We start from the raw sequence: 27,522 nt of genomic DNA, 5'->3' as shown, positions 1-27,522 counted from the left end.
GGCCTCATTACTGTGGCAGGATAGGGTTTGGCAATCATGGCAGCAAGTTTTATGTACTTAATCATCTTACCCTAAGGAAAAGGCAGTCTTCAGATAGTAAAATGCATTATTTCTATTTTCTTCAAAATGTAGGAGCAGGTCATCCTCCCCCCATACAGATCCAACTCTGATAGTATTGAAACAGCAATGACAGAGGAATACATAAAAGGACAGTAGACACAAGTTAATTTATAAAGTTAATTTCTACTGAAGTTTTAAGCTTTTAAGAACATGGTCATTTAAAGTCCAGAGTAAATTAGCATTTTTGGGGTCATATAGCCTACTGTAGCAAGCATATGGAGCCAGGGAGATTTGCTTCTTACTTTGAGTTCTTTTTTTTTCCTACCAAGAGGTTACTATTGTTCAATATATTCAGTAAGATTTTCATTCCTAAGAAGCTTTCCCTCATCTGCTCTGTTGTTTACCTAGGAGTCTTTGTGAACTATCATTTTATAATCATAATTGCTATAGTTTTTCAACCTGTTTATAGCTAAATATGTTTGTGGAATGCTTCACCTTACTGGACTCTGCTTCATTCATTTTGCTAACAGATTATACCAATCTGTTTTGCCAAACCATTTTTCTTACCTAATTTCTCTGTTGATTAAAAAAAAAAAGTATCAAAATGTCACTGCACAAAAAGAAGAGAGACAAAATAAAGTCATCAGCAAAAAAATAGCAAAGCTTTTACTTAAAAGTTGCTCAGAGGACACTTGAACAAACAAACCAAAGCTTTCAGAAAAGAAACAAAATAATCTCTCCTTTTTAACTGAAATTATTTAGTTACAGCAGTATTTGAAATTTGGTTGCTACCCACTTCTTTTTCCCTAGAATGACAGAGAAAGCAAGCAGAGGATCAAATGGATTAGACACTGAGCAAAGCACTTTGGGGACGGAAGATGTTTGAAGCCAAACCACAGACCACATTTGTCAAGCTCTTAAGAAATAAAAATGAAGGATCAAAGTAGGAGCCTTTGACAAATATTAACATTTGTCACCTACTATTACTTTTGATGTACTTCTTTTTGAATTTGATAAAGGCAGCCAAGTTCTACAAGAAAGAATCTTTGCACCTTCAGAAAAATAATATAACAGCAATATCACTAAAACAAGGAATCTAAAATGAAGATAAGGAACTCTGAAAACTCCCCCCACCCCAAATAAAGTCATTGATTCATAAAGCCATCTCCCTGAGTCTAGAGCTATCCAAATGCATGGGATTTGAAGTACAGCAAATCTGAAAGGAAATGGGTTGAGAACGACCAACATAAAGTATCTCAGTATTATCTCAGTATGATTCTGTTTAAGATTTATTTTGTTTTTTTCTAACTCTCCAATATCTTGCTTAATTAATAACAATGCAATCTTATGCACTTCTACTCAGAAATAAATTCCAGAGAGTTCAGAGAGACTCATTCTTTATAGGCATGTATAAGATTATAGCCTAGCAGTGCAATAATAGAGACAAAACACAAATTACAGGATTTCACACACAGGGTGTAGCTGATTTTAAGAGACATTTTGTGGATGTGCTATCTGGATCAGGACTACTGTGTATGATTTGGGAAGGCTTAAATTTTTCCCATATGAATTTCTCACACAGTTTCTGTGCTGTGGGAGGTCTTTTTTCTGTTTTTAACCTCGGGGGAGGGGGACTTATAAATTAAGCAATTTAGGAAAGGGCAGGGTAAGGCTGCCCCCAACCCATGCACAGTTGTCCTGATCCAGATTGGATCTCCACAAGCAACCCTTGCACTTATTACATCTTTAGAGTAAGTGTACACTGTGAATTAAAAATTCCCAAGGAACCGTACTAGGATTAAATGCAACAGTCAAACGGTGAGCTGTTGATCTGATTAATAAATATGTTTTGATCACATCATAAATACATACATTCTCAAGTAAATATTTTGATAATACTCCTTTTTCTGCTTATCACACACATGATGTTCAAGAATTTTGCTACAGCAATTTTATCATGACCCTGCTTATCAAACCATACATATATCCAATATCTAAACTCTGCATCTACACATGAATATCTTCTTTTATCTAATATTTTGAGCACCTGAATGCTACAGGCTTTTCACAAGCCAAGTTAGGTCAATGAATTTACAGTATTTTGCCCTTTACAGAAGACCCTGTGTATTACAGCCAGCAAGCTTAGAATCAAGATCGGCATCCTTTTTTTAAAAAAAAATAATTAAGATGCACTACCAGTGGGGACAGTTCTTCCTGTTTCTAAGCTGAAAAGCTAAAAGAAAGGTTCAAAGACAAATAATTGTGACTGGTTTTATTTCAGTCAGTTGTGTATTTCTTGTTCGGGCAGACTAAATATGAGACAGAAAGACAGATAATTTCTAGGCTCAAAGATGTGCCGAAGTCTCAACCGGCTGGGCGCCAGTTCTATTTTCCTCACCCCCTCAATCAGGTAGTTTTCAAGCCCATGCTGACATCCAGAGCAGCAGAAATCCAATTAGGAGACTGGGCTCTGCTGCTTGTTTTATGAGCAACTTGATCCATGCTGAAAGATTTACAATACATGGTCTAGGTCCTAGGCATCGCTCTGCATTTGGTGAGATGCATGATGGCAACAATAGCTCAGCCTTAATTTAAGAAATCAAGTCATTGTCAAGTGTGGTAAATCATCTTTAAAACAAACACTCTTAAAGTTTTCAAGATAAAGTTCATTCCCTTGTAATGATGTGGTAAGATGGAATGCCATGAGGAACTGGGCAGGGATTCAAAGCAGTAAAATCACATTAGGTAAGATATAGCGGCCTCTCGTTGCTGAGATTTCAGAGAATGTTGGCACCAGGATGACATGCCAGATTATCCTTAACGGGACAAGTGTGTCCAATACATATTCTCACCTTCACTTTTGAAAAACCTAACAATATACCCTTGGGGCTTTCCTAACCTTTCACAGCAGAATTAAATTGTGGAGAAGGGACTAATGAGGGCTGATCTGAGTTGGCTGGATATAACGGGTGTACAGCTGCATAAAAGGTCTACTAATTGTAATGCTGTTTCACATGCTGCTGGCACATTTTGAGCTGCTTTTGATAGCATTTGGAGGAGAATTCTCTCTTCCAAGCATAACTAAACCTGAAAGAACAGATTCTGTTAGATTTCAAGTCAGTGCAACATGTGCTATTGCTGAAATTTTCATCATTATCTGAGGGACTAGATATTTCAACAATGTGTTACAGTATGTGAGTGCACAAAAATGCTTGAGTAGCATCATCAGGACTTTCAGGAGTATCCACAAGGGGTTTTGTTGTTGTTGCTCTTGACATTTCAGATAAAAAAGGGGGAAGGCTTAAATTCTACAGTGATGGACATACCATCTTGCCTTTTTTGACCCCTTTCTGTGGACACCCTGAGTCCTGGACATGGCTATTTTCTTTTGTAAAGTGTTTGAATACATGATTTGGAGTGCTGCTACTGTAATGAATCAAATCATTAAAGCAGTGTGTCTTTAATGCATCTTTTAAAGCAGCTATATTTTTTTTCAGGCTCATGGACAAGCCTGAAAAAAGCATGCCTGCTCCAATTAAACAGCACAGCGATACTGTACAGTGCTCATGTGAGCTCCAAAGCACTTCTTCTGAATCATTTTTGTGCACAGTCCTAGTGATGGTAATCAATGCAAATGATCCTGTTATTATTGTTAAAATTGCCAATGTTTGCAATAGCTCTGGCCAGTTAAATAGATCTCCTTAAAAATCTTCCTTTAACAAAGGAAGCATCTTACTATTCTGAAAGACAAAATATTGCAATGTTTCCCACTGGAAAATATTTTTCCAATAAAATAGGAAACAGTTGTAACAACTCTTCTTCAGTACTTTGGCTGTTCATTTGGGTAGGTTCACTGAGGCAACAATACAAATAGGTGTTTGTATTGCATATGATCTAGAATATTCCAGCTGCATCCAACATTTTTCCATATTTTATCTCTCCATCTCATAGGTGATCAATCTTGCAAGAATATAAAGTTGTAGAGCCACCAGTATGTGGTCTTTCAAGCCCCTCTGTTGCCTTGCATGTATGTGACATGTCCTGCCCATTTGTATTTTCATTTTTATGCCACTTTGATGACATCTTTAAAGTTAGTTTGCAGCAAATTTGTGCATTTCAGATTTGGTCTCTGGCGGAAATATTTAGTATTCACTTTTCCATGACATGCTGTGTTCATCACAGCTTCTCCACTTCCAGCTTTTTTAGGTTCCACACTTTGCAGCCATAGGTCATTGCTGGTTTAACTATGGCGCTGATGGTGTTCATTCGTTCTTTGGTGTTTTTCATCGGTTGGAAGTTTGGTTCTATGTGGTTAAAGCTGAACATACGCTGTCCTTCAGCATGATATCTCTTGGTCAACTATATGCGTGGCATTGATATCTTGGCCAAGGTAGATGTGAGAATTTAGATTCTCAATTGGCTCATTGTCTGGTTTCATTTCATGGTATGGGCAGAACTGGTTTTGCAAGCTTTGGGTCTTTTTCTGTTGATTTTCAGGCTTGCCATATTGAGCTCATGAGAACACTGTTTGGCTTTTTGGACACAGTAGCTGATCTCTTCTCCCACCCCAGTTTTCCTGGGTCTTCGATTTCAGGTTTTCTCCCATTATTACTGAATTCTGTCCTAGGCAACACCAGATTTTCTTTTCACCTCCAAAAGTCTCTATATCATGACACCTCCCTTGTGATATCACTTGGGCCTGCCTTTGAATCTCAGACTTTGCCAACCTGGCAGTCCAGTCCACAGGAAGATTTTTCTCTCTCTGTTACATGCACCTCCCTTTCTGGTCATTATGCAGGAATCGAATACAATATTATTGGTGTTACTTTTGGTCTAGTGTGAATTCAGCACTAAGATTTTTCTTTTAAATTTGAAAAGGCACCCTATATGCAATAGAAATTTAACCTGATTTGTGACCCCAGTGCTTATAATTGCTAACTACTGAAATAAAGCCAATGTGGCCATGTTCTTAAAGACCTCTCTTTTTGTTCAGATTCCCTTTATTAATATTTGACTGGTTCTGGATGTAATCCTGTGCAAGCTTGCTTCCAAGTAAACATACAGGCAATTTTGAATGAGTTCTTTATCTATATTTTGCTTTTTGAAAAGCTAAAAGGAAAGCAGTAGAGTAAGTACTTAGAGCATACTGGTGGTTAAAACTGGTTGTACAGGTTTTATCTGTCTGCCCCTGCACAATGTTGCCCTTGTAAAACTTTGTACTATAACAGGTGAACTTGCACTGCCCTCATAGTGTTAAGTTCATTTCCTGGGCATCCCATCAAAATGGTTTTTTAGAGATTGTAAATAAATAAATAAATTTTAAAAATGGAGTTCTAAGAAGATGTGACTCAAGATTGTTCTTTCAAGTCAGGGAATGTAATCATAAAAGTGCTCAGAAGCAAATAGCTTGAAGGAAGTATCTGAATATTTGTTTCACACCTACACAAAGGGAACAAAGAGACAACTGAGCTAAAAGATTATTTTCCATTTAAAAAAGAATGGTTTGTAATAGGAGAGTTGTGAATTGACTAAAATGATTGTCATTCAATATATGATCCCCAGATCTTGCTTATACAGGTAGTCCTCATTTAGTGACCACAATTGGGACTGGAAACTTGGTCATTAAGCAAAGCGGTCGCTAAGTGAAACCATGACTGTGCTTACAATCTTGCTTCAGCTTTCCTTTGCTTTACAGTCCTATGAAGGTTGTAAATACAAGGACTGGTTGCAAAGTACTTTTTCATCACCGTCGTAAAGGCAAACAGTTGCTAAACAAGGCAGTCACTATATAAGGACTACCTGTAGTGTGAAAGACAAATTCCTATTTTATACATTTTGAATGTGCTTTTTATTCTTAAAAAACAGTCTTGGAAGATTGATTGGTTTATTTATTTGAAAATTGGCTTCCCACATTTTGATGTAAATAAAGTAGTTCACTCTACTGATTAAAATATATTCTGTTCTAATTCACACTGGTGGTTTTAGAAAGGGTCTACCCTGTGGGATTTGATGGGATGGAGGAGAAGGAAGCTTATATGTCTTGTTCATGGGACTCATTTGTAGTTCTCCTGCATTTTGTAAATTAAGAGATTGGTTGGTTCCTTTTTGAAGAAGCAGACATAAAACTTATTCCCTGGTGGTTGCATTTGCCCAATTCTAACAAATTGATTTTCCAAAGATGAAAACCCAATAATGAATGAGCAACGCAAGAAAAAAGAAAATGTTTGAGAAATTATTTTATTGTAGCCCTGCCAACTTCATTTGAGATTTTGGATTTATAGTTGGAGGAAGCTAGTTTTAAGGCAAAATATTTCAACAGTTACAAGGAAAAACTATGCTGATCCAGGAAATTTTTTGAAGATAATGTTGCAAACAGATAAAAGAAAAAAGTGGAAGTCGAATGCATATACAGTATCAATGAATGATCATCTATCATCTGTTCATTTAACGTATTTGCAAGAGACACAGAGCAAAAATTTGTGTAACTCTCCAGCCAGCTGCCTTGAATTTGCTCTTCTGTAAAGCTGCAGGTCCAGAATGCATCTAATATTCTTTCCCATTCTTCACTCTCTTCCAAGAGTGGGATAAAAATGCCATAAGTTGTTTCTGAAAGATCATGTTAAGTAGATATTAGAGCTTAATTACTTAGCTTTTAAAAAAGCATTTGAAAAACGTGAATTAGTAAGAGTAGCCTACTGTTAGAAAGAACTAATAGAGAAGGGACTGTGATGGTTTGTAGTGTAGGCAAGAAAGGAAGAGAACTTTAATTCTTTCTTTCCATCTTTCTCATTTTATGTTTTTCATTCTCCATCCCATCTGCACTCTTCCTCTGTTGGGAAGCTGCACCAGAATGCACTGTGCCTTTAACAGTGAGGACTCCTTTTGAAACCACAAGTGTGAATTAGAACAGAATGTATTTTAATCAGAGTGAACTACTTTATTTACATCAAAATGTGGGAAGCCAATTTTCAATCAATCAATCTTCCAAGATTTTTTAAGAATAAAAAAAATCTCCTTTTTAAGAATTTTACCCATTCACCATGTATAAAATAGGAACCTTGTCTTTCACACTACAGGTAGTCCTCATTTAGTGACTGCCTCATTTAGCGACCATTTGCTGTTACAATGGTGATGAAAAAGTAACTTTGCAACAGGAGGACTATCTGGCTATGGTTTTGCTGTACAGAGGTAATCCTGCTCTGATGACCACATTTCTGGTGGTCCCTGGTGCATCTAAAACTCATTTTTTGGCAAGGCTTGGATTTTCCCTCTCCCCACCCTTAGTTCCTATCCTCTCCTAAAACGAAGTCCAAATACATGTGATTAACCTGAATGTATATTCTACCTAGAACCTCTGAAGTGAGGCAGTTTATAAATCAGATATGCATCATACATACATGAATATTCTTCCTCTCTTTATGTTGGTCTCCAACTTTTCTCCTCATGACTATTCCATCTCCTATACTGAATATTAGATGGAAGCTCCTTAAAAGATGGGTGTGGTGTTATGTTGCTTTTATAAAGTATCATGTACCTTCATTAGTGGAAATAATAATTAGAACTGTACAGATTTTCAAGGAGTCCTTCACTGACAGATACTCAAGTGAAGTATTCTTCAAAATGCCTCTGCAAAGCAATGCCCTAACCAGTCACACAAATTTGCATGAGGCTTGACTCTTCATGGACAGAGTCTGTTGTGGTGACTTAGTCAACATCTTGTAATATTTGGGGTTCATTTCAATTTGTGGATTCTCATGAAGTGAATAGGATGCTCTCTTATGGGAGTTCCACCACCTGAGCCTCAATTCCAAGCCTGTCCTGGCTCCCTTGGATGGCTGGGGGGACGATGAATAACTAGATGTGGAAAGCAGTCAGTGCCACCTTACATGAAGGGGTTGCATCTGCTACCTTTAAGATAGTGGTGGTGTGCTGCTTTCTGAAGTGGCTTTCCCTAGATTCAACTATATTGGAAAATTACCACCCTTTTCCCTATAAATATAAGATTGTTGAGAAAGTGCTGCAACTTCAATTACAAGGTACCATGGAGGATTATGATTATGATTATGCCATAGACAATTAGATCATCTGGACCTCTTTCAGTCAGGGTTCAGACCTGGGCATAAAATGGAAATAGTATTGTTTGCTCCAGTGGATTGCCTTCATTGGGGTGTGGATGGGGGTAATGTGTGCCTCCTGATACTATTTGACCTCTTGGTGACATTTGGTGCAATCAACCATTGTATCCTTCTGGACACTTCAGTGGTTATTTTACAGTGGTTCTGCTCCTTTAGTGAGAGCCAGTTTTTTACAGTGGTGTTTAAAGGCACTTGGACTAGAAATTGGGAGACTACAAGATCTAGTCCTACCTTGATGTAATGGTATGTGGGAATGACCTTGGGAGAAAAAAGGGAGAACCACAGACTGGACACTCGGCATGTAAAAGGTATCTCAGTCCACAGAAGGAAGGAGGGAATGGGAAACAGAAGGAAGGAGGGCATTAAAAGGTTTTCCAGTGAGTAAAAGGAAAGAAAGGGAAAAGTACTTTCACTCTTGCAAGTTTCTATGAATATAACCTTACAATAAAGATAGAACTAATACTCCTGGTTGTGCTTCTTGTCTGGATTACCTCGCAGGGCTAACACTTAGGCATGAAACCAACTTGGTGACTTTGAGCCAGTCATTCTTTCTTAACCTTAAGAAGAAAGCAATGGCAAACCACTTCTGAAAAAAGTTGCCAAGAAGACTGCATAGGTTTGTCAGTGTGGTTGCCAGAAGTTAAGACTGACTCAAAGACACAAAAGGAAAAAAAAAATCAGTGGTTATACTGGGAGAGGAAAGGTAAGTCCAATGGATATTCCTTTTTGGGTCTTGCATAGTTCAGTTATCTCACCTTTACTCTTTAACATCTACATTAAACCAACTGGGGAGATCATCTGTTGGTTCAGGATGAGATTTCATCAGTATGTTGATGGTACCCAGCTGGACGTCTCCACCAAGGCAAGATCGGGGATGCTATGGAAGCCTTAATACAGTATCCGGATGCTATGGAGGCTTGGATGGGATGAAACAAGCTGCAGTTGAATCCCAACAAGATGGAGCTGCTGTTTATCCAGAAATCATATGGTTCTCTGCTTTCATTTTAATTCTGGATGGGTGGCACTTCCCTGAAGGAACAAGTCCATAATTTGGGAGTTCTCCTAAACTCACTGGTAATGCTGGATTTGCTGGTGGAAGCCTTGGCTAGGGGACATCTTGCAACTGGTGCACCAGTTGTAGCCCTATCTAGAGTGGGAGGCCCTGGCAATAGTAATTCATGTCTCCATCATACCTATCATCACTAGGCTATTGCAATGCTTCTTACATGAGGTTGCCCTTGAAGACTACTCTGAAATTGCAATTCCTGCAAAATGCAGCAGCCCAAACAGTGATGAAAAAGAGCTGCTGAGCCACATTGTACCTGTATTCTGGGCACTGCATTGGCTTCTGTGATTGATTCCAGAAACAAACCAAAGTGTTGGTTACCTACAAAGCCCTACATGGCTCAGCTCATAGCAGTCTTGAAGACCTCCTTCTGCAGGAGGAACAGGCCTGCTTTATGCTCAGGTGGCTTGCTCACTATTCCACACATTCTTGAGATAAGAGGGCTGGAAGCCTGAAAATAATGTTTCTATGTGGTGGCTCCCATTCTGTGGAACAACTTCACCCAATGACTTGGTTGGCACTTATCTTGGCATCCTTCTAGAAGGTGGCTTGAAAAGAATTCTACCAGAGGGCATTGAGCCATGTAACTAAGTCTGGTGCCTTAGATGCCACTTCTATTATTTTATTATCCAATTAATACTATTGTTTGTTTTTTATTGATTTTAAGCTTGAATTGGATTTTATTGTACTTTTTGTTTTATTTGCACTGTAAACTGCTGAAGCAGCCACAGCTTTGGCTGGCAACCACAGATTCTGACCACGTGCTGTGATGAACCAATCAAGAGAGATCTTGAAAAGTCATTTCCATCAAGGCAGCATGACATGCCCCCAGAGGACAAAACTCTTTGAGAAGGATAAAAACAACAATAGCAATAGTATGCCCAAAGGCATTTCAGATTCAGTCCGAAACATTTCAGATTCAGACTGTTGGAAGCTCAAAACACTCCATTTTGAGTTCAAAATAGTTATTTTGCCCAACTATTTGCATAACTGTTTTGAGTTCAGAACCTATCTGGAATGATCAGAACAGTCTGTATTGAACATAAAATAATTCTTTTTAACCCAAACCAGGACATTTATGCTCAAAATCTGTATCCTGTGTGCTCAGGTGTGAAGAAGTGTTTGGAGGAGAATAAGTGACCCATAGGCCACTGCAGTGACAATATGAAATGTGTTATTTCTGGAACAGAAGTACTTCCAAAATGGGAAATATATATTGTAGATGGTGCAATCAATGAACTAATGAACATAACATTTATAAAAATGACGAATTTCAGCAAATTTGGTGTGCTGTTTTAAAAACAAATAATATACAAGAGATAATTTTTATCTCATCCAAATCTACCTAGCTACTTTAGGCATGTAATCCAGTCTGAAAGCACTGGAACACCTTCTTATCTTTAATATATTTACACTCCCATTTTACAGATAGGGAACTACTAGAGAGAACACAAGTTGTATTTGGTTGAAATAATCACTGCTTGGAAATGATGGTTAGTGAATGCTTGACAGAGAGAAAAAAAAATAAAGATCCAGTGGCAGTTTCAACATTTTAATAGACCCTTGAATTTTTTTTCAGTTGATAAGCTCAGGGAAGTGACAAATTCTACTATATCAATACAAAAGCTGAAGGTGAATCACTTTGGGGGAATAACCAACAAGAGTATTTAATTCATCTTTTCTTCACAGATACAGGTTCTGCTCGCTTCTCTTTAACTTTTTAAACTTAAAGTTAGCTTAGCCTACCACTTTTCCTGTAGCCTCATTCACGTTATGAGCAGAATTCTCTACAGATGGCTATTTTCTCAAAAAAGCAACAAATGAAAGAAAAAAACAAAGTGAAAGAGAAGAGAAAGAAAAGCTGCTTTAAGAGGCATTTGCAAAATTGGTCAAGAATTTCCCAACCAGCTTGCATCTCTGAAAAGATAAGCTCTGGTCAACTGAGCCCCAATTCTTCTGTCTCCACTTTGTGATATGTTTTATGATCTCAGACACAGCAGATTGTTAGCCTGCAATGTTTGGAAATAGTAGATGATTAAACCTTCTGGCCAGGTGTAAATGCAACCTTTGTCTTCCTCAAGCTGTGTGAGAATTACCTTCCTTCTCAAAATTCCCACCTGGCATTGGCACCTTGAGCCTTAGAAAATATCCCTGTCATATAAGGCGAAATCTAACCTTCTGATATTTCTAATTTATTAATATATCAGCTTGGGTTATCCTGAGATTCAGGAAAAGTGCTGAGCAAGCCACTGAAAAAATAGAAAGAATGTGCCCTCAGAGTTGTGTACCCCCTCCTCCACTAGGGAATTTTGTTCCAGGTAAATAATAAAAAGTGTAATGATTTACTAGGCTTTTAAAGTGAACTGAAGGTAAGTTTGCATTGCTTCTCCATCTGAATATTCACTCTAACCCTTCCCCCCCACCCCCATACACGTCCATCATTGTCATATGACATACCCTTCCTAATCTTAATATATTTTAGTTCCTTAAGAATTTGGCAACATTTAGAATCTTACCTTGAAAGTCACAAAACAATGATGTTTCATCCAGAAATGTTGACATAGACTATACAGGGTAGTTACATGTCTCTGTGTAAGGTCTCTTTCTTTTCACCCTTCAGGTAGACGCATCTTTAGCAGTTGCACGGCAGAAAGATCTTTGTAATTTTTTTTTCTCCTTGAAGTGGGGAATTCAGTGTTGGGAAAATTGTATCTCTTGGAACTGCGCTTGTCAAGGTTGGTATTGCATGTGAGGAGCCCTGATTATATTGTTGGGGATGGGTCAGAAAGAGAAGGACTGGCAACACCATCTTTGGTAAGACGATATATTGATCTCTTTCTGGGATGTTCTTCTTGAATACAGGCATATGAAACCAGTTTCATAGTAAAGTACAGAAATGGTTGTTCTGGGTCCATGGCTTATTTCTGGCCTCCAAAGCAACGCCCAGAGCGTATGGCGCCAACATTATCGGAGGGGTGCTTTTTTGTATTGGGATGGCTTTAAAGGGCAGTGTGCAACTCAAGGTGCCCGTTTTGCCCTTTCAATCACCTTCAAAGCCTACAGGTCTTACCAGGCTGCAAGTGTTAGCCCTAAGCGTTTGAGTTAGGTATATTATGACACACACAACATATTACCCTGCAGCACTCAAAGGCCAAACAAATTAAAAATGCAGTCCAAATCTCTTCTCCACCTTCATCCAACTAATTTATAAACGTTCCGGAGCATAGGAGAAAGTCCTTGGACTCTCCATGCAAGACTTTGCTCAAGGCTGACCGGTCAGCAGAGGTGGTTGCTTAGTCAGTGGTTTTATCTAGCCTACATGCAGCAGTCTGTCAATAAGGATATCATAGGAAATGGAAGCCCCCAAACTTCATGCATCCCCATTCATCTGCAACCCTTCCCCTATGGTAAATTGGGTCTTCCTCTGGAAATGCTCAGTGAATCAGAATTTCAAGCATTTTGCTAGCATGAAATAGTAAATGGAAGCAAATGAATCAGCACGTAAAATGTCATTAGTCCACATCCAGTGAAACTGTTCTGCCTGTTGTGGCTATTCTGTATGCTCAATGGCATTAGCCAACTCAGCTCTTTGAGGGTCACCCTTCAGAGATGTTTTATGTACTTTTTGAGGCAGAGTTCTCATCCACAGGCATAGAATGAGGGGATGTTACAGTTTAGTGAATAATGAGCAGTAAACAACAGATAGAATATTTGGGGCTGGGTACAATTGTAATATAACTGTCCTCCAAGAACCTTGCTTTCATTCTTTTCTCCTCCTACTGTGAACCTTTTGTTAGTTGGAATATTGCCTCTGGCTCAGAAACTTTCTGATAGAAATGTGAAGGATGGAAGCAAGTTCATAAATAGCAGGCGTATTAGTACTTATCAGTTAAAGCAAGAAATCTCTTTGTTTTATTTCTTAGGCAAAATAAGGTGCAAGTGAACAAAGCATGCAAAAGATGAAAGAACAATATAGGCTGATTGGCCACCTTTTGGAACAGCATTTTCCTGTCTCTCTCGAACGGGCGGAACTGTTCTGTCATGGAGATCCAGTGATAAAAATACTTGTACTGTTGAGTTCATCAGTGCTCTGATGGCACAGATCTGGGACCAAACAAAAGCTGCAACCCACAACTTTGCTATAGAGCGATGGCTTAGAATACATTTTTTAAAAAAGAAAAAATACCCCAAATTTCAGGAGCATCTCAAATTCTTTCAGGTTTGGTGATCCTGAAAGATCTTGGCCACTTTAAATTTAAAAGATTAAATTATTTTTTATTACATTTTTGTATCCTGTGGACCCCATCTGGGGAGGGTTACTCATGTTGCAGTGTCCACAACTGCCATGTTGCTGAAGTCAAAACTAGGCTTAGTCAAAACTAGTGATGCAAAACTAGGCTTAGTCAAAACTAGTGATGCTCTGTAGTGGTTATGCATAAAAGAAAAGGTCACGAACCAGTGCACTGGAGCAGGAATGGTTGAACTGGGGCTTGTGGACTAGATGCCCATCCCTGATACTATTTTGTAAATTCCAAATCCTCCAAAAATTATTAGCATGGGTTTTCCATTTTTTCAGTTTTTTAATAACATTGTCATACATTTAATGCCTTACAAACATAAAATTTTAAATTGTTTGAGGTGGTGCTGGTGGTGATTTGTTTGCTTTTGTGTTTTTATGTGCCAAATTTGCACATAAATTTGTGGCCCAGCCAACTTTCTTTTAGTTTGGCACCTGGTTCATCACAGCTGTGAGAGGCCCACTGCCAGAAAAATATTATTACCACTGATCTCAAGCAACACTGATGTTTTTAACCTTTGCTTCTTTAGAGAGCCCCTGAGATGACCTTGGAGAAACTATGCAGAATCAGTTACAGAAACAAAAGTGTGTGTTAAGCCTGGGAAGCAAAGTGTGAGAAAGAAGCTCAGACTGGCTCCACCCCTATTTCACTGGGGTGTAAGAGGGAAGGAAGGGAGAAACACCACCCGGCTTTTCCGATTCTGTGACTATAGCTTATATCAATGAAGTATAGTACCAGTTAAACTTCCTGACTTGGCCTACTTGGAAGGGCTGATGGCTTTCTGGTTTACTACTTGCTAGTTGGGTGTATCACTTCCTATGCCTGTATCTTTTGTCCCATTTCAGCTTTGTCCTGGTACCTAGTCCTTGGATCTGGTAGGCCTATATAATGCTGCTAAATTCATTTAGAACAGTGTTTTTCAAACTTGGCTACTTTAAGATGTGTGGACTTCAACTCCCAGAATTCCCCAGCCAACATGCTAGGAGTTGAAGTCCACACATCTTAAAGTTGCCAAGTTTGAAAAACACTGATTTAGGACTTCTCTGATTAGCACCCACTTGTTCAAATTCCCCGTGTCCCATTTTTCTTGAACCTCATTTCCCACAACTTTTTCAGGGTACTTTTCTGCAGACCACTGACTGCTCTTCGTCTTGATTACCTCAGTGTTCCCTATTCCTTTATTTTCCTGCCTCTCAAAGGCATTTTCTAACACCAGCCATCTTCTGTGTTTTAAATCTAAGCTAAAGTGCCAAATTAAGTTCCCTCACTGAACATCTCTGTTATTCCCTTAGCAAATGAATATTCCAAGCAGCCAAACAGTCACCCCAACCAGTCAGTATTGGAAGGTTCAATTTCATATCTGAAAGAGTAAGTAAAAGAAGGATTGCCTTTCATGGAAAACTACAGAAGCAACTGAGACCACGCTTAAAATGGCTAGCTGAAAGCAGACGCAAAATGGCTCCATGTTATATTTAGGCCACGATTTCCATTCTTTTTAGTACAATAACCTTATTAATTGTTAAATGAGCCTTGTGAATGTTCTTCATAGTTGAGAGGAATATATTTTATGCTATCTGAACACCAACTGGGCATTTAGCCATAAGGGGTGATGGCAGTTGCAGTGCAGAGTGAGTTTTCCATCTCCTCCAATCCTGCAATTTAGCTCCAACTTTTTAATCTATTCTTTGCAAGTAAGCAAAGCAAAACTAGGCAAATCTGAATGCTGAAAGCTGTCAGCTGCATGAGCAATGTCAGTGGGAGGGCCAAGTATCACGGGGCTGACAGCTTGTCACAGTCAGAGGATATATTCTGGCCCAGTAGTCAAGTTAGTGAACGTTCTCTACAGTTCATTGTGTCCTTGGCTCTTGTGATAGGAGCAAGGACATTCAAGGGAGCCAAGTCCTCCAGTTGAACTAGGCAGAGCATCCGTATATGTCTTTATTAGCCTCCATCTAGCCTTTCTTTTCCCTTAAAAAAATGCGCACCCAGAACCTTTCCACTTTTCCCCCATCTTCCCTTCCAAATCACTTTTGCTTTATTCTTAAGAGGGTTATACACATGTGTTTAACAGTTTGGTTTTTCATTTTTATCTTGGCAGTAGGGTGAGGCGCTGGGAGTTGTGCCATGCTTTCACTCCCAGTGAATGAAAAACGTGCATCGTTCTGATAAGAGGGTGGCTGTGGAACCCTGGAAGGGAAGCCGAACAGAGCCCGCATGGCCGGGGCTATCCGGGTTTGTGAGTAAAGAACGAATTCCAGTATGTCAATCTGACAGGGTTTGCTTGCAACACTGAGAGTGTTTAATGGCAATATTCCTTCTGAAGCAAATAGCAGCCATGAGAATCCTTGATTTATATCAGCAAAGGACTGGAGAAGACCATCTAGTCCAGGGACTGGCAGAATTGTGCCTCCCGGGAGTTTGGAATTCAGCTCCCACAATCGTTTGCAGTTAGCTAATTGGTTGGGGCTGATAGGTGATTCCCCAGGAAGGCCTCAGGTTGCTAACCCCAGTTCTAATCTAATCCCCCTTCCCAAAGCAAGAAATTTAGAGTCACAATCTCTCCAAGTGTCTAGCTTGCACTTAAATGCCTAAATAATGTGATCTGGCACATTTATGCAGGATATATTGCCATTTTAATGGCTAGGAGAGGCTTGACCAAATGGGTGGTGGCAATTATGAATATACCTTTGATATTTTCCCAGAGCAAACTGGAGGAAAAAAAAAAGTCACTCTTGTGGATAACTCTTGGCCAGTCTTTTATGATCAATTCTTGAGCAAGTTCTTCAGTTCACAGTGATGATTCAGTTCCAAGCTTACTTTTCTGTGGCGCCCATGGATCCTTGTTACACAGCTTCATGCCACATTTAAAGACTAAAACATCCCTGGTCACCTAGGCCAGGAATTAGGCTTGGGGAACGTATTCCAGGATCATTTAAGTAGGAACAGCAAATCGAATGATGAATCCTCAACAGAAGCACTTCAAACAGCAACATTTTACTGCAGATTGCGCTTAATTACCAATACTGTATTTCCTAGGGATGAGGTTTTTGTTTTTATTCTTTTAACACTGTTAATATGATTGTTTTAATATAACCCTGTTTAGGCATAAGAACAAGCCAGCAGTCTTTCTGAAGCAGTTATTCATCAAAGGCACCAATGCTTTTCAGTAGCTGGTATCTGGTACCTTCAGTAGGTATCTGGCGTCTTTCTGCCTATTTGTTTTTAACAGTGTTCTACTCCGTGAATAGAAGAGGACCCAATTCACAGGAGAAACTTCATCTTCCTTTCAGGAAATCCAGTATCCATATTTATGCCCCCCTTGTCATGACGCATAAATAGCAGCCATCTTAACTACTGACCACAAAGGAATATTGTTGTTTTGTCAGTCCTGCATTTACTGCCAAGCAATGTAATTGTGACTCCAAATTATAGCATTTTGGAAGGGAGAAGAAACAAGGATACATTTATACACAAAATCATATTATTTCTTCTCAATCCAATAAGGATCAAATTAATTGAATGTAAAACTTTGTATTGCACAAGGCTATTTTCCCTTTAATAAAAAAAATAATTTTAATTAAATAATTAAAAGGCAATCAGACAGCAACAAAGACAAAGTTTATGAAAAAATATAATAATAAATAACATAGAAAAAAAGAAAAATTATAAATGATTGTATTTATCTATTAGATATATTTCCCAACTTTCATTCAGGAACTCAAGGTGGAACAGAACACTGCCGCTACCCATTTTTCCCCCATAACAACATCAACCCTCTACAGTACGTTGGATTGAGAGAGAGTGACTGGTCCAAAGCCCCCCAGAGATTTTTCACAGCTCACGTGGACTAAAACCTGGGCCTCCCTAGTCCCAGGCCAACATTTTATAGCCATTTTAGAAACCATTATGAGTTCTGTTGACTTCTAATAAACACAAAACAAATAGAATTATACTCCTGGACGGGGGGGGGGGTGCTCTGGAAATTTCATAGGCATCCTTGAACTCTCTGAATTTTTATTGAATTATTGTAAATATTTCAATAATTTCTAGTATTTAGAAATACTATTGGTATTTTAATTTACCTATTGGTAAATTAATCTTCTCACCTGTTTTTTTCAGTGCTCTCCTGTACATCTCTTGCTGTTTGTGGTGTGGATGGATGTGGGTCCCCCAGAGTCTTTTACGCTTGCCGCTTGCTATAAATAACACTTTTTCTTCAAACATTCAACTTTCTCAGAAGATTTTGTTCACAGCTCTAAACATTTGATAAGGATGTTGGGTTAAATGCAGAAATAGCCAGTTTAAATATGAGAAAGTGTCAGGCTTGTAAAACTTTCTCACTCTTTATTAGAACCATCAAGAGAAAACATTTAGAAGAGTATGCAATCTGATACTGTGGGCTGTTTTAAAAAATATATATAATATAGATTAAAAAATGAATTATAGCATTTGAGGATTGCTGTTAAAAATCTGAAAAAAATAATAAATATTATTGAAAGTGCAATGCAGCTTGTAAATGCCATGATCAGAGTTATCCAGTTTTGATATATAGACTCATAGATATATCTCTGAAGAATGCATTATTGCTCATTATTGTTCATATTGTACCAAGACAACACATACCTGTACATCAGTATCGCCAGTGGAGATGAAGCATAATCGGATAGATAAATGTTCGGGAGAAAAGACATGGAATTCAATCCCAGACTAGACCTAGTGAATTTAAGATGGCACTGGCAAGAAGACATTGTGGAAGAAATAGTCCCTGGATGGCGTAGCTGCAACTCGAGAGGGGAGAATAATCTGGAGCAAACCACAACATCTAGATCAAAGCAACATCTGGAAATAGGACTACATGGAACAATGATGCAGTCTGGAAAGTCAAAGGGTACTTTAATATGCTAAATAAATCACTGTAATGTACTTTTTACTCTTTAGATAATTATTTAATTCAAGTTGAACATGAAAACACTTACTGTTGCTTTTTCCCAAAAGGAAGGTGATTTTAGTATGACAATCCTCCCCCCCCCCTCCCTTACTAGATTCTCAACTAATCTAATACAGCCCTCCTATTTTAACAGTAAATTATCTGGGGACAAACCACTAGTCTTCCTTTCTGGTTCATAGACTGGAAGCCTCAAATATCAGTATTGCTTTTAACAGTCTTAAGGAGTGTCAGAAAATGTTAGTTTGGGTAGAAATTTATGTCATGCTTCTAGAATTAGAGGCCCCAACCAAAATAATTAAAATATGCTTAACATAATGTGACAAAGAGTATTAGAATGAATGAATGAATGAATTGGAACGAATGAATGAATGAGAAGGAAGGCTGAAGACACAATTGGTAGAAAAGTGAACAGAAATAGGGAGCCCGTTGTCTCAAACCGAGCACCCAAGGTGCCAGATTTGATGGAGCATTATTATTGTGGATTACTCCTCTGTCTTCACTGAGGAAATTTTTTAAAAGCATCCCTCAATATAAAAATTGCCCAGCTGCTGAGCTGAACTTTTTTAGCATTATCCTATAATGTCATGAATTTTGAAGAAGGGAGGTTCCCATTTCATTTCCAGGCACGTTCTGCTTTCTTGCCTTGAAATTGTGCTGCCTAACTGGCCCATAATAATACTTCAAAGATGTTGACTTCTGCAGTAGTTCAATAGTTGTTGCCTCCTCTTTAATTTAAGATTGAAACCTTGGAAAGATGTCACTTACTCCCTGCAAGAAGAGTAGCAACAAGTCAGGCAAGGTCAGACATCTGCTACTTTCTCTACTTCTTATCCATAACGTCGCAAGTATCAAGGTCTTCCTGCTCATGAGCACCACCAAATCCTTGAAGATGATACAGGCTGACAAAGTTTCTCTTCTAGTCATAATAGATGTCCCGCTGCTGGAAGATGAGGAATGCAATGCTGTTCTAGCAGAACCAAAGGGAATGCTGACATTGACTTCAGTTTAAATGCTTGCTCCCCTGCTCTATAACTGAATCAGAGGCACAAAGGCTCAAATTAAAAATGAATACAACAACTAAAAACTTACACAAAGTTTCATTATGTTCTGATTCATCTTAGTTTCTGTGATCCATCATAAGAGAGAAGAGGGAGAGAGAGAATAATATACACATACCACACATGTTGTAAATTATTAAAAATAACTTTTATTCCAGTCATTAAACACGCTTGTTTCCCATGCCTTGCCCAATTTCTGAAAAGGAAAAGTTTGGGGTCACCACCAAGAATGCTTCTCTGTGTGTCAGTTTTGCTCAGTAAAGCACAATGAAGGAGGTGGCTATCAGGACTGTCCCACTGCAACCCTTTAGAGGTTTTGAATTTAAACTAGCGCTCTAGGAAGGCAACTCAGATTTGGGAGCAGTGATCAGAAAAGCTCTCAAACAACACAACTCAGCCAGGAGTGAATGAATTCTGTACTAGTTTAATCCTCTGTTCTCTATAACATACTTCTACTGCCACAAACACACATTGCACATACAAACACGGGGAGGGGGGTATGTTGAAGATAGAGGGGGAAAAAATTACCCCTGAGAAAACTGATCTATATCTGTGATAATTCTTTTTGCTTTCTCCTTCCTCTTTGCTTCTCTCTCTCTGATTCACTTATTCTGCTGAAATTCAGTACTTATGTTATTAGATAGTCAAAGAATCTAATGTGGGACAGAAGTGAGTTAGAAGCAACATTTGCATTTCTTTCTCCCTTGACTCTTCTTATTCCTTTAAATCAGTGTTTTTCAAATTTGGCAACTTTAAGATGTGTGGACTTCACCTCCCAGAATTCCCCAGCCAGCAAGGCTGGGAGTTATTTATTTATTTGTTTGTTTGTTTGTTTATTTACCACCCATCTCACTGTATACAGTTGAAGTCCATGCATCTTAGAGTTGCCAAGTTTGAAAAACACTGATTTAAAGGAATCCTCACTACTGAAATCAATGAAAAACCTATTTGAAAATGTATTACAGTCCAGGAAATATGGAATCTAGCAGAGCTGCGGCCCTTCCTGCCATATGTCTTTTTCCTCTTTGAGTATTGGAGTGAGTGTGCCTCAGAGGACACTATGGACACTGGAAGGAGATTCTAAGGTCAGATTTCCCCCCTCCAAGTTCAATATTTTCAGCCTCACAACAGATGCAGAATCCTATGCCTTTCTTAAGAGATCATAGGATTAGATTCTTAGGCTCCATAAATTGATCCCCTACTTAATGTTTAGGACCATTTATTTGAATTGTGTTTCTTAGTCCCACTTACAAAAGGAAACAAACACAAAGTTGAAAGTTAATAAAACTATACATGAAATTTAAAAAGGTTTAAGGTATCTTAACTGCACTGTGAAGAATTCATAAAGTGTGCCCACGTCTCAGTTCATAGTTTTTGCTTCACTCTAACCCCTGAGCAAATAAGTAAATGAACTTAGCAGAAGACTGTAACAGACGCTTTTTACATTTCTGATAAAATTAAAAAGAGAAGGAGGAGAACCCAGGAGAATGACAGTTAATCTACTTGCAATTGGAAAAGATCTGTCAGTGTTTTCCTTTCTACGTAATACATGGGTTGGTTGGGTATTCAATACCACTCCGTACAAAGGCCTTATAGCCTTCTGTTTCAATGGCTTATTGACATAAGGTGGGGTTTGGGGCTACTGCAGTGGAGGCAACTTCCTGCCACAGTTTCTGATAGTCATAAATCAGAACAATGGGGCTGCCCTTTTTGTTCATAACACTAACAGGAGGATATTTTCAAAGAACTTCACAGAAGAAAATAAAAATAGATACCCTAACCACCATAATAATTCCTTTTAATAGTGCTTCAATTAGTTTTTAAAGTTAGTTAGCAGAGAATTCATTTGAAGTTCTTCCTTTCTTTCTTTTGTGGGATAATCACCAAGCTAGCCAGTCATGTGTCAATACTCAGAAAATGTATCAGACCTCTGAAAATATAATAATTCCATTTTTTTAAAGAAAATTTATTGGCTGGGTTCACACACCTTTCAAAGCTATAATATGACTTATTTGGTTCAGTTTAGTATGATATGTGAATTCAACCTTTATAACTGGTAAACTATGGTTTATGTCTTAGTATTGTATGAACCAGACTACTGTGATTTATTCAACAAATAACAAACCATGTATTAAATGAAATATGAAACAACTAATTGTCTCCATTATATTTCCTTCCCTTTTCTTCTCTTCAAATGGCACCAGAAATGTCCAGATATTTTGAAGTTAAATCAGATATCTCATTCTTCTAGTTTTTTTTAAGTCAGATTGCTCCTCATATCTCAAATAATGGAAATTATTTTCAAGTTGCTTTAAATAAACACTACTACATCTTTCATATTACAGGGCAAAAGAGAAAGGGCAGCTTCGGCATCTGTGGAATTCACTTATTTGGTCAATATTGTCCTTTGGTAAGTAACTTTCACAGACAATGGTTTTTAAGCTCTGTAATTTTATGTATTTACATGTTCGTAAATACTTAGCAATGTTTTTAAGGAGAATACCTTCTACTGACTCTGCATGCTTTTAAAGAGCTAATCTCTGAGGTAAACTAAAAGCATGTCTTAACTGCTAGATCTTGTAGGAAAAAGCAGCAATGGGTTTGAGGGTAAATACATGTAAAGGGCAGCACTAATTTCATAGTATTCATCACAGGAGGACAGATTTCAGTTCCGTGTTTATTTATTTATTTGTATATCATTAGAAGAAACTTACTGGTAGTAAGAGCAGGTTGATAAATGAACCAATTCTCAATGGTGGTCAGTTTTTCCTTGCTGGAGATTTTTAAAGAGAGGCTATGGGGATTCCAGATTTCCTGCAACAAACAGCATGAGGTAGATAGATGTGTGACCTACAAAATGTTGCTGAACTACTGCTCCCAGTGTCTCCCACCACTGGTCATGCTGGCTAAGATTGCTGACAGTTGTAGTGTTGTCATTTTGAGAGTCATAGATCCTCCATGCCTGGTCTAAACAAAGTCCCCTCGTGTCATGACAAAAACAGTTTTTGAGGAGACATAGACTTGCAGAAATAGCCCTCTGATTTATTGTGATCATGAAGTCATATATACACCAGCCAATGTTTGTTTCAGATACAGAAGCTCTGGTACTGTCCTGAATATTCTGAATAACTTTTTTATTGGTTTCAGTAAATGAATAGATTTTGGGAAGCATTACTTTATATATACAGAAAGACCTCTCCACTGAAATTAATAGCAACCCACCTTCTGCCAAAATAAGAATTCTTCTGTATATCTGATATTTCAGTTCGCGAATTAAGGATATTAAGTTCAGAATCAATACAAAAGACCTTTATTGTTTATATATAATACTGAAATATTCAACTTCTGTGAGTTAAGTCATTCATGAGGACAGCTAAATTTGCCCTAATATTGTGTTTTTGTGTGCATGTGTTTGTCTATAGCTGTAGCGATATTTATCCCATACTTGCTGTATACAATTTAATTATGAAAAGTTTGTAGAAGAGTGAATTCACCATTCTTTTTTACTTTAGCCTTTCCTTTGAACCTAAAAGTAAGATAAAATTTAGCCAAAAGTCTGGCCTGAAAATTCCCAGTAAAATTTGTATTGATGGAACACAAAGGAAGATCTTAATCTGGGGCGGGGGGAGGGGGAAGCGGAGACAAGTGTCTGCAGGAGGAAGCCTTCATATATACATGACTGGTAATTCCATCTGAGCTGAAACCCTCCACTATTATGCCTGCGTGCAATCCATAAAAGGAGGACCTCTAATAGACACCTCTTTTTTCTTTTTTACGCTCTCCCCTCATCCCTCCTAGGCAGGCTGTGTCTGCAACCATGAATATGAGGCTCATGGAGTGTTTCGGCACTAGCTGGCTTTCTCCACTGGGCATATAGACAACCCAAATATCCAGATCTGAGGCATCTTGGCCTTTCCGTGACCCTTCACCTGACCTATCCCTAGTCACTCTCACCAACAGTTTTATTTATCTTGGGTCCTCAGTGCTCTCTGAGGCACCAGCCTTCTCCAGCAGCATCTCCCAGTTCCAGTGCAACTCTTTGCCAGTTACAGCTGAAGTGCATGCAGTCAGCTGCACAAGAAAAGCAAAGTTGAGTTTCCACTGCTGCCTTTGATATTCCTGTGGGAAGATGATAGCATTTCCACTGTGGTCAGGACCCTTAAGCTCTTCCATCTGTACTACTCCTCTCACTGCCAAGCCATTATCTCTCTGTTATCATGGATTCTGATTAGGAGGCTGTTTCCCTCTCACTTAACACACTGATGGCATACTCCAGGAAACTCCTAGGGCAGTACCTGGGCTTCCCAGCATAGTAAGTGAATGCCTCCGTTAAAACAGCCTTCTTGTAGCCACCCAAGATGGTGCCCTGTCCTGGGATGAGGTCAGGAGCAGTGAAAGTATGGTTTCATACCCCAAGCTACAATTCCAGAAAGGATTACTCACAGTTAGAGAAATGCGCAGGGGATACTAAGTCAGTCCAGAAGTCGAAAGCTAAACAAGTCCAGTCAATATTTCACAGAACAAAGGCAAGAGAGGGAAAGTCAGGCTATACTGATATACCAGAGCTGATGTGCCAGTGAGGCTTCAAGACACAACAGTAATTGGGCACACAACCAGTAGACTTTGCTTCCACTAATGAGTTACCCACAGACAGAGACCTTCATATTAGAATTTGTAGCTATCTCAACTTAACTCAGGATTTAATCCTGATCTGGCTGCAAGGCCATCCAGGAGTATTAAGTTAACAGCATTTACTCAACAGGGGCTTGTCAAACTTGATCTGGCTTCAGGATAATTCAGGCATATTCTCAGCTATTTCTTTCTCAAAACACTCTCCTTTGCAAGCCAGTATTTTGGTGCTTCTTGCTTTCTGATACCCAACCAAAAAGGAGCATCAATCATGTGGGCTGAGAGTTTGCACTGGTAAATCTAGATGAGAGTCCTAGGCAGAGTCTTGAGGCACTGGAAATTCATTCTGGCCCAAATTTGTGGTGAGGGTCCATCTGGTGCAGAGGATCAGTGGAATCACTTGGCCCTATTTTCCCTTCTGAGAAATCTTCCTCAGATGTGGCCATGGCAGATGGTCACCCAACCAAAAGGCCTGGCCATGTAGCTAGATATTATTTTTGACACCCCCTGTATGACTTCTCCCCTCAAAATGGAGGTAGCACTTTCTTTTTAAGTAATAACTTTATTATTCTACTAAACATTTATTCTAATGTTTCCTTCAAATGGATAGAAATGGGACCAGTCTTATAAAGCCATGTAGCTGTCAGAACAGCTTCCTATAATAAAGTGCAGGGGGGAAACAGACCCCAAATTCTGTTATTTTGCAACATTACATTGACACTGAGTTATTTAAGTGAGAAAAGGACCAGTTGTCTTCAGTAGCCTGGCGGGCTGCTGCAAACACCCAGATGATCCCAAGATGGCAGAAAATGGTTGGAGTTATCCTCATCTCTTTGCTGCGATGTGGTGGTCATCTAGGATTTTTCAGCCCAGTTTTCATAGGTTTAATAAATATTATATTATATTAATGAATATTAATATAATACAACCTAACTCTACGATATTGGCTGGAGGAAAATGATGCTCTCCTTTCATGGCAGTGGACACTTTATCAGAGAATGCTTAAAACATGAACTCAGGGAGCATTTTCTGATTTTAAAAAGAAACCAATATGTATGTTTTTATTACCATACATATGATCCTGAACATACATATGCTAAAAACCAGCACTGAATTAGCTGTAGTGTAGCTACTGGTACACATGAGCACATGACAATTATATAGAACCAAAATAACGGATCGAAGCGTATGATGCTGGATCGGCGATTGTAAAAAGCCACAGAGATGACCTTGGGGAAGTTAGGCAGAGGCTGTAATGGCTGCATAAACAGAAGTATACTTTAAGCCCAGGCAACAGGGAAAGCATGAGAAAGAAGCTCAGATCGAACTCTTCCCTAATTCACTATAGTACAAGAAGGAGGAAGGGAGAGGAGAAATCAGTCAGGCTTTTACGATTCTGTTTCTATAGCCTATATCAATAAAGTAGAGCTCCAGTCTGATTTGTGGAGTCAGTTTCTTGACCTGGCCTACCTCACAGGGCTGCCAGTTATATCATTTGGATCTGATACAGAAAAGTTCTTTTTCAGTCTGAAAAGCCTCTTTTAAACTAGTTTATTCCAGATGTGTAAGATTCAAACCCTTTCATCCTTGTCAGCCTATGATTATGGAAATAGTCCTCAGAAATGGAGGATACCCCATGGTAAAATCTACTTTTGCATTTCATAAATGACCAGGGGACTCTCTGGTCACTGTTTTGGCAAATGTGTGGCTTTTTCAATAATATGCTGAGGAAACGTATTGCAAATATTCATAGCTAAAAAAGTAAATTAAAGAAGACGGACTTCGGCGATGAAAGACTGTATATTCTTTCTATGTACTTTCCATATTCTAAAGACTCTCAAGCAGAGGATTGCTGCAACCCCCTGACCATAGATCTCCAACAGAGAGCAGCCTTAGCCATACTCATTCTGTATAAAGATAGGGGGGCGGGGAAGGAATATCATGTCAGGGAATGTCTGTTGTCTAAATAGTGACTAGAAACATCCCATCTCAAATACAGGCCCATTATCAAGCCCAGCTTAAATAAACTTCACTGTGCATTCAGTGATCAACCTCCCTCAGAGCTGCTGGCTCCATTCATCACTGCCACCTTTTCAAAGTGGCTCAGTGATGGCTCATGATCATTAACCTAGTAATGGTGTGCTTTACATTAAAGTGAAGGCACATCAAACAACAGGCCCTTCCAATGCATAAGGTAACTAAATGATAGAATAGACATTCCCAAGCTAACAACATACAGATGCTAACAAAAAGCCGAGGAATGGACAACAATGATTTGGGGACAGCAGACGTGCCTGCTATTTATGCAATCATCCATTGTTTTCCTTACTTGTTAACATTACAATGATTGATTTGCTAGGTGAAAATAGGGATATGTAAGATTGATTTTGGTTATAAACAAGCATGCTGGAGATCAATGGCTATATGAAACACTACCAATAATGGGTTTCTTAGGCTTCTAACTGATATGGGACTAATAATAGTTATTATAGTTGGGGCCTAAAGAACACTGAGAACTTTTCTAAAGTGTTTCTATACACATACAATGCATTTCCTAATTTAAATTTCTGATCCAATGTCCCACTTTGCAACAAATACTGCTTCAGCTGGTCTATAATTGATCAACAGTGGTGAAGAGCAGACTGAAATATCCTCAGTATATGCTGAAGGCCATGCTAATGTCTTTGAATCTTTTCTAAACCTACCAAGCAATATCCACATTTTCAAGATTCTCATGGGGCACTGATCAAGCTCTAGTTACGGCCCAACGAACTGCATATAACATTTAAATGAAATGCATATCCTGATTAATGTTGGCACAAGATCAGTGACCAATTTGGTGGGTTTGGGATGACCATCCTGGGGAAGATGTGCAACAGATAATTTGACTACTTGTACTGTATAAAGTATTAGTAGAAGTGGTAACAGTAGTAGTAACAGCAGAGGATTAACTAGCAAACTTTTAGCAAGTCTATGTCTCCTCAGAAACAGATTTTGTCATGCGCACGAGCGGACTTCGTTTAGATCAGGCATGGAGGACCTATGACTTTTAGATGAAATTAAGTCCTCATTTCGGTACTTTGCGGACCAGCAATGATATTTGCAAGACTTCACTGTGGCAAGGAAGAAACATCTTTGAACTACCATCTCGGGAGGGAGGGAGGGAGGGAGAAAGAGAGAAAATGTGTGTGAAAGAGATAAAGAGAGGGAGGGAGGGAGGGAGGGAGAGAGCAGCCCTTCTCAACTGTTTTGCTTTTCAATCTTCAACATACTTGCTGGCCATATTAAAGTTTGTGGGGAAAGGTTTCATTTAAATTACTTCGATGCA

General features: G+C 38.7%; 1 protein-coding gene across 40 annotated transcripts in view; it reads left to right on the top strand.

The window, feature by feature from the left end:
* The window catches only part of LOC112540356 (uncharacterized), a 154,467-nt gene that overhangs the window by 42,667 nt on the left and 84,278 nt on the right, over positions 1-27,522 (top strand). For 18 of the 40 annotated variants that reach the window (XR_015794150.1, XR_015794147.1, XR_015794146.1 and 15 more), the window contains 3 exons: positions 11,882-11,996; positions 15,658-18,447; positions 21,911-21,975. The exons of 1 other annotated variant lie outside the window; for it this stretch is intronic. Coding sequence is in view for 1 of the 39 variants with exons in the window: in XM_088131078.1 (XP_087987204.1) it covers positions 21,911-21,975 (65 nt within the window). In the remaining 38 variants the exon portion in view is untranslated. Of the gene's footprint in view, positions 1-11,881; positions 11,997-14,851; positions 18,448-19,244; positions 21,976-27,522 lie in introns of those variants that run through there. 21 more of the 40 variants (XR_015794148.1, XR_015794157.1, XR_015794158.1 and 18 more) reach the window with 16 other exon arrangements.

This window comes from Python bivittatus, unplaced genomic scaffold (assembly GCF_059951505.1).
Source record: "Python bivittatus isolate LINGU-HERP-01145 unplaced genomic scaffold, Pbiv_v1 ctg000840_np1212, whole genome shotgun sequence".
In the NCBI taxonomy this organism is placed as follows: domain Eukaryota; kingdom Metazoa; phylum Chordata; class Lepidosauria; order Squamata; family Pythonidae; genus Python; species Python bivittatus.
This window is presented reverse-complemented; position numbering and strand designations above follow the sequence as displayed.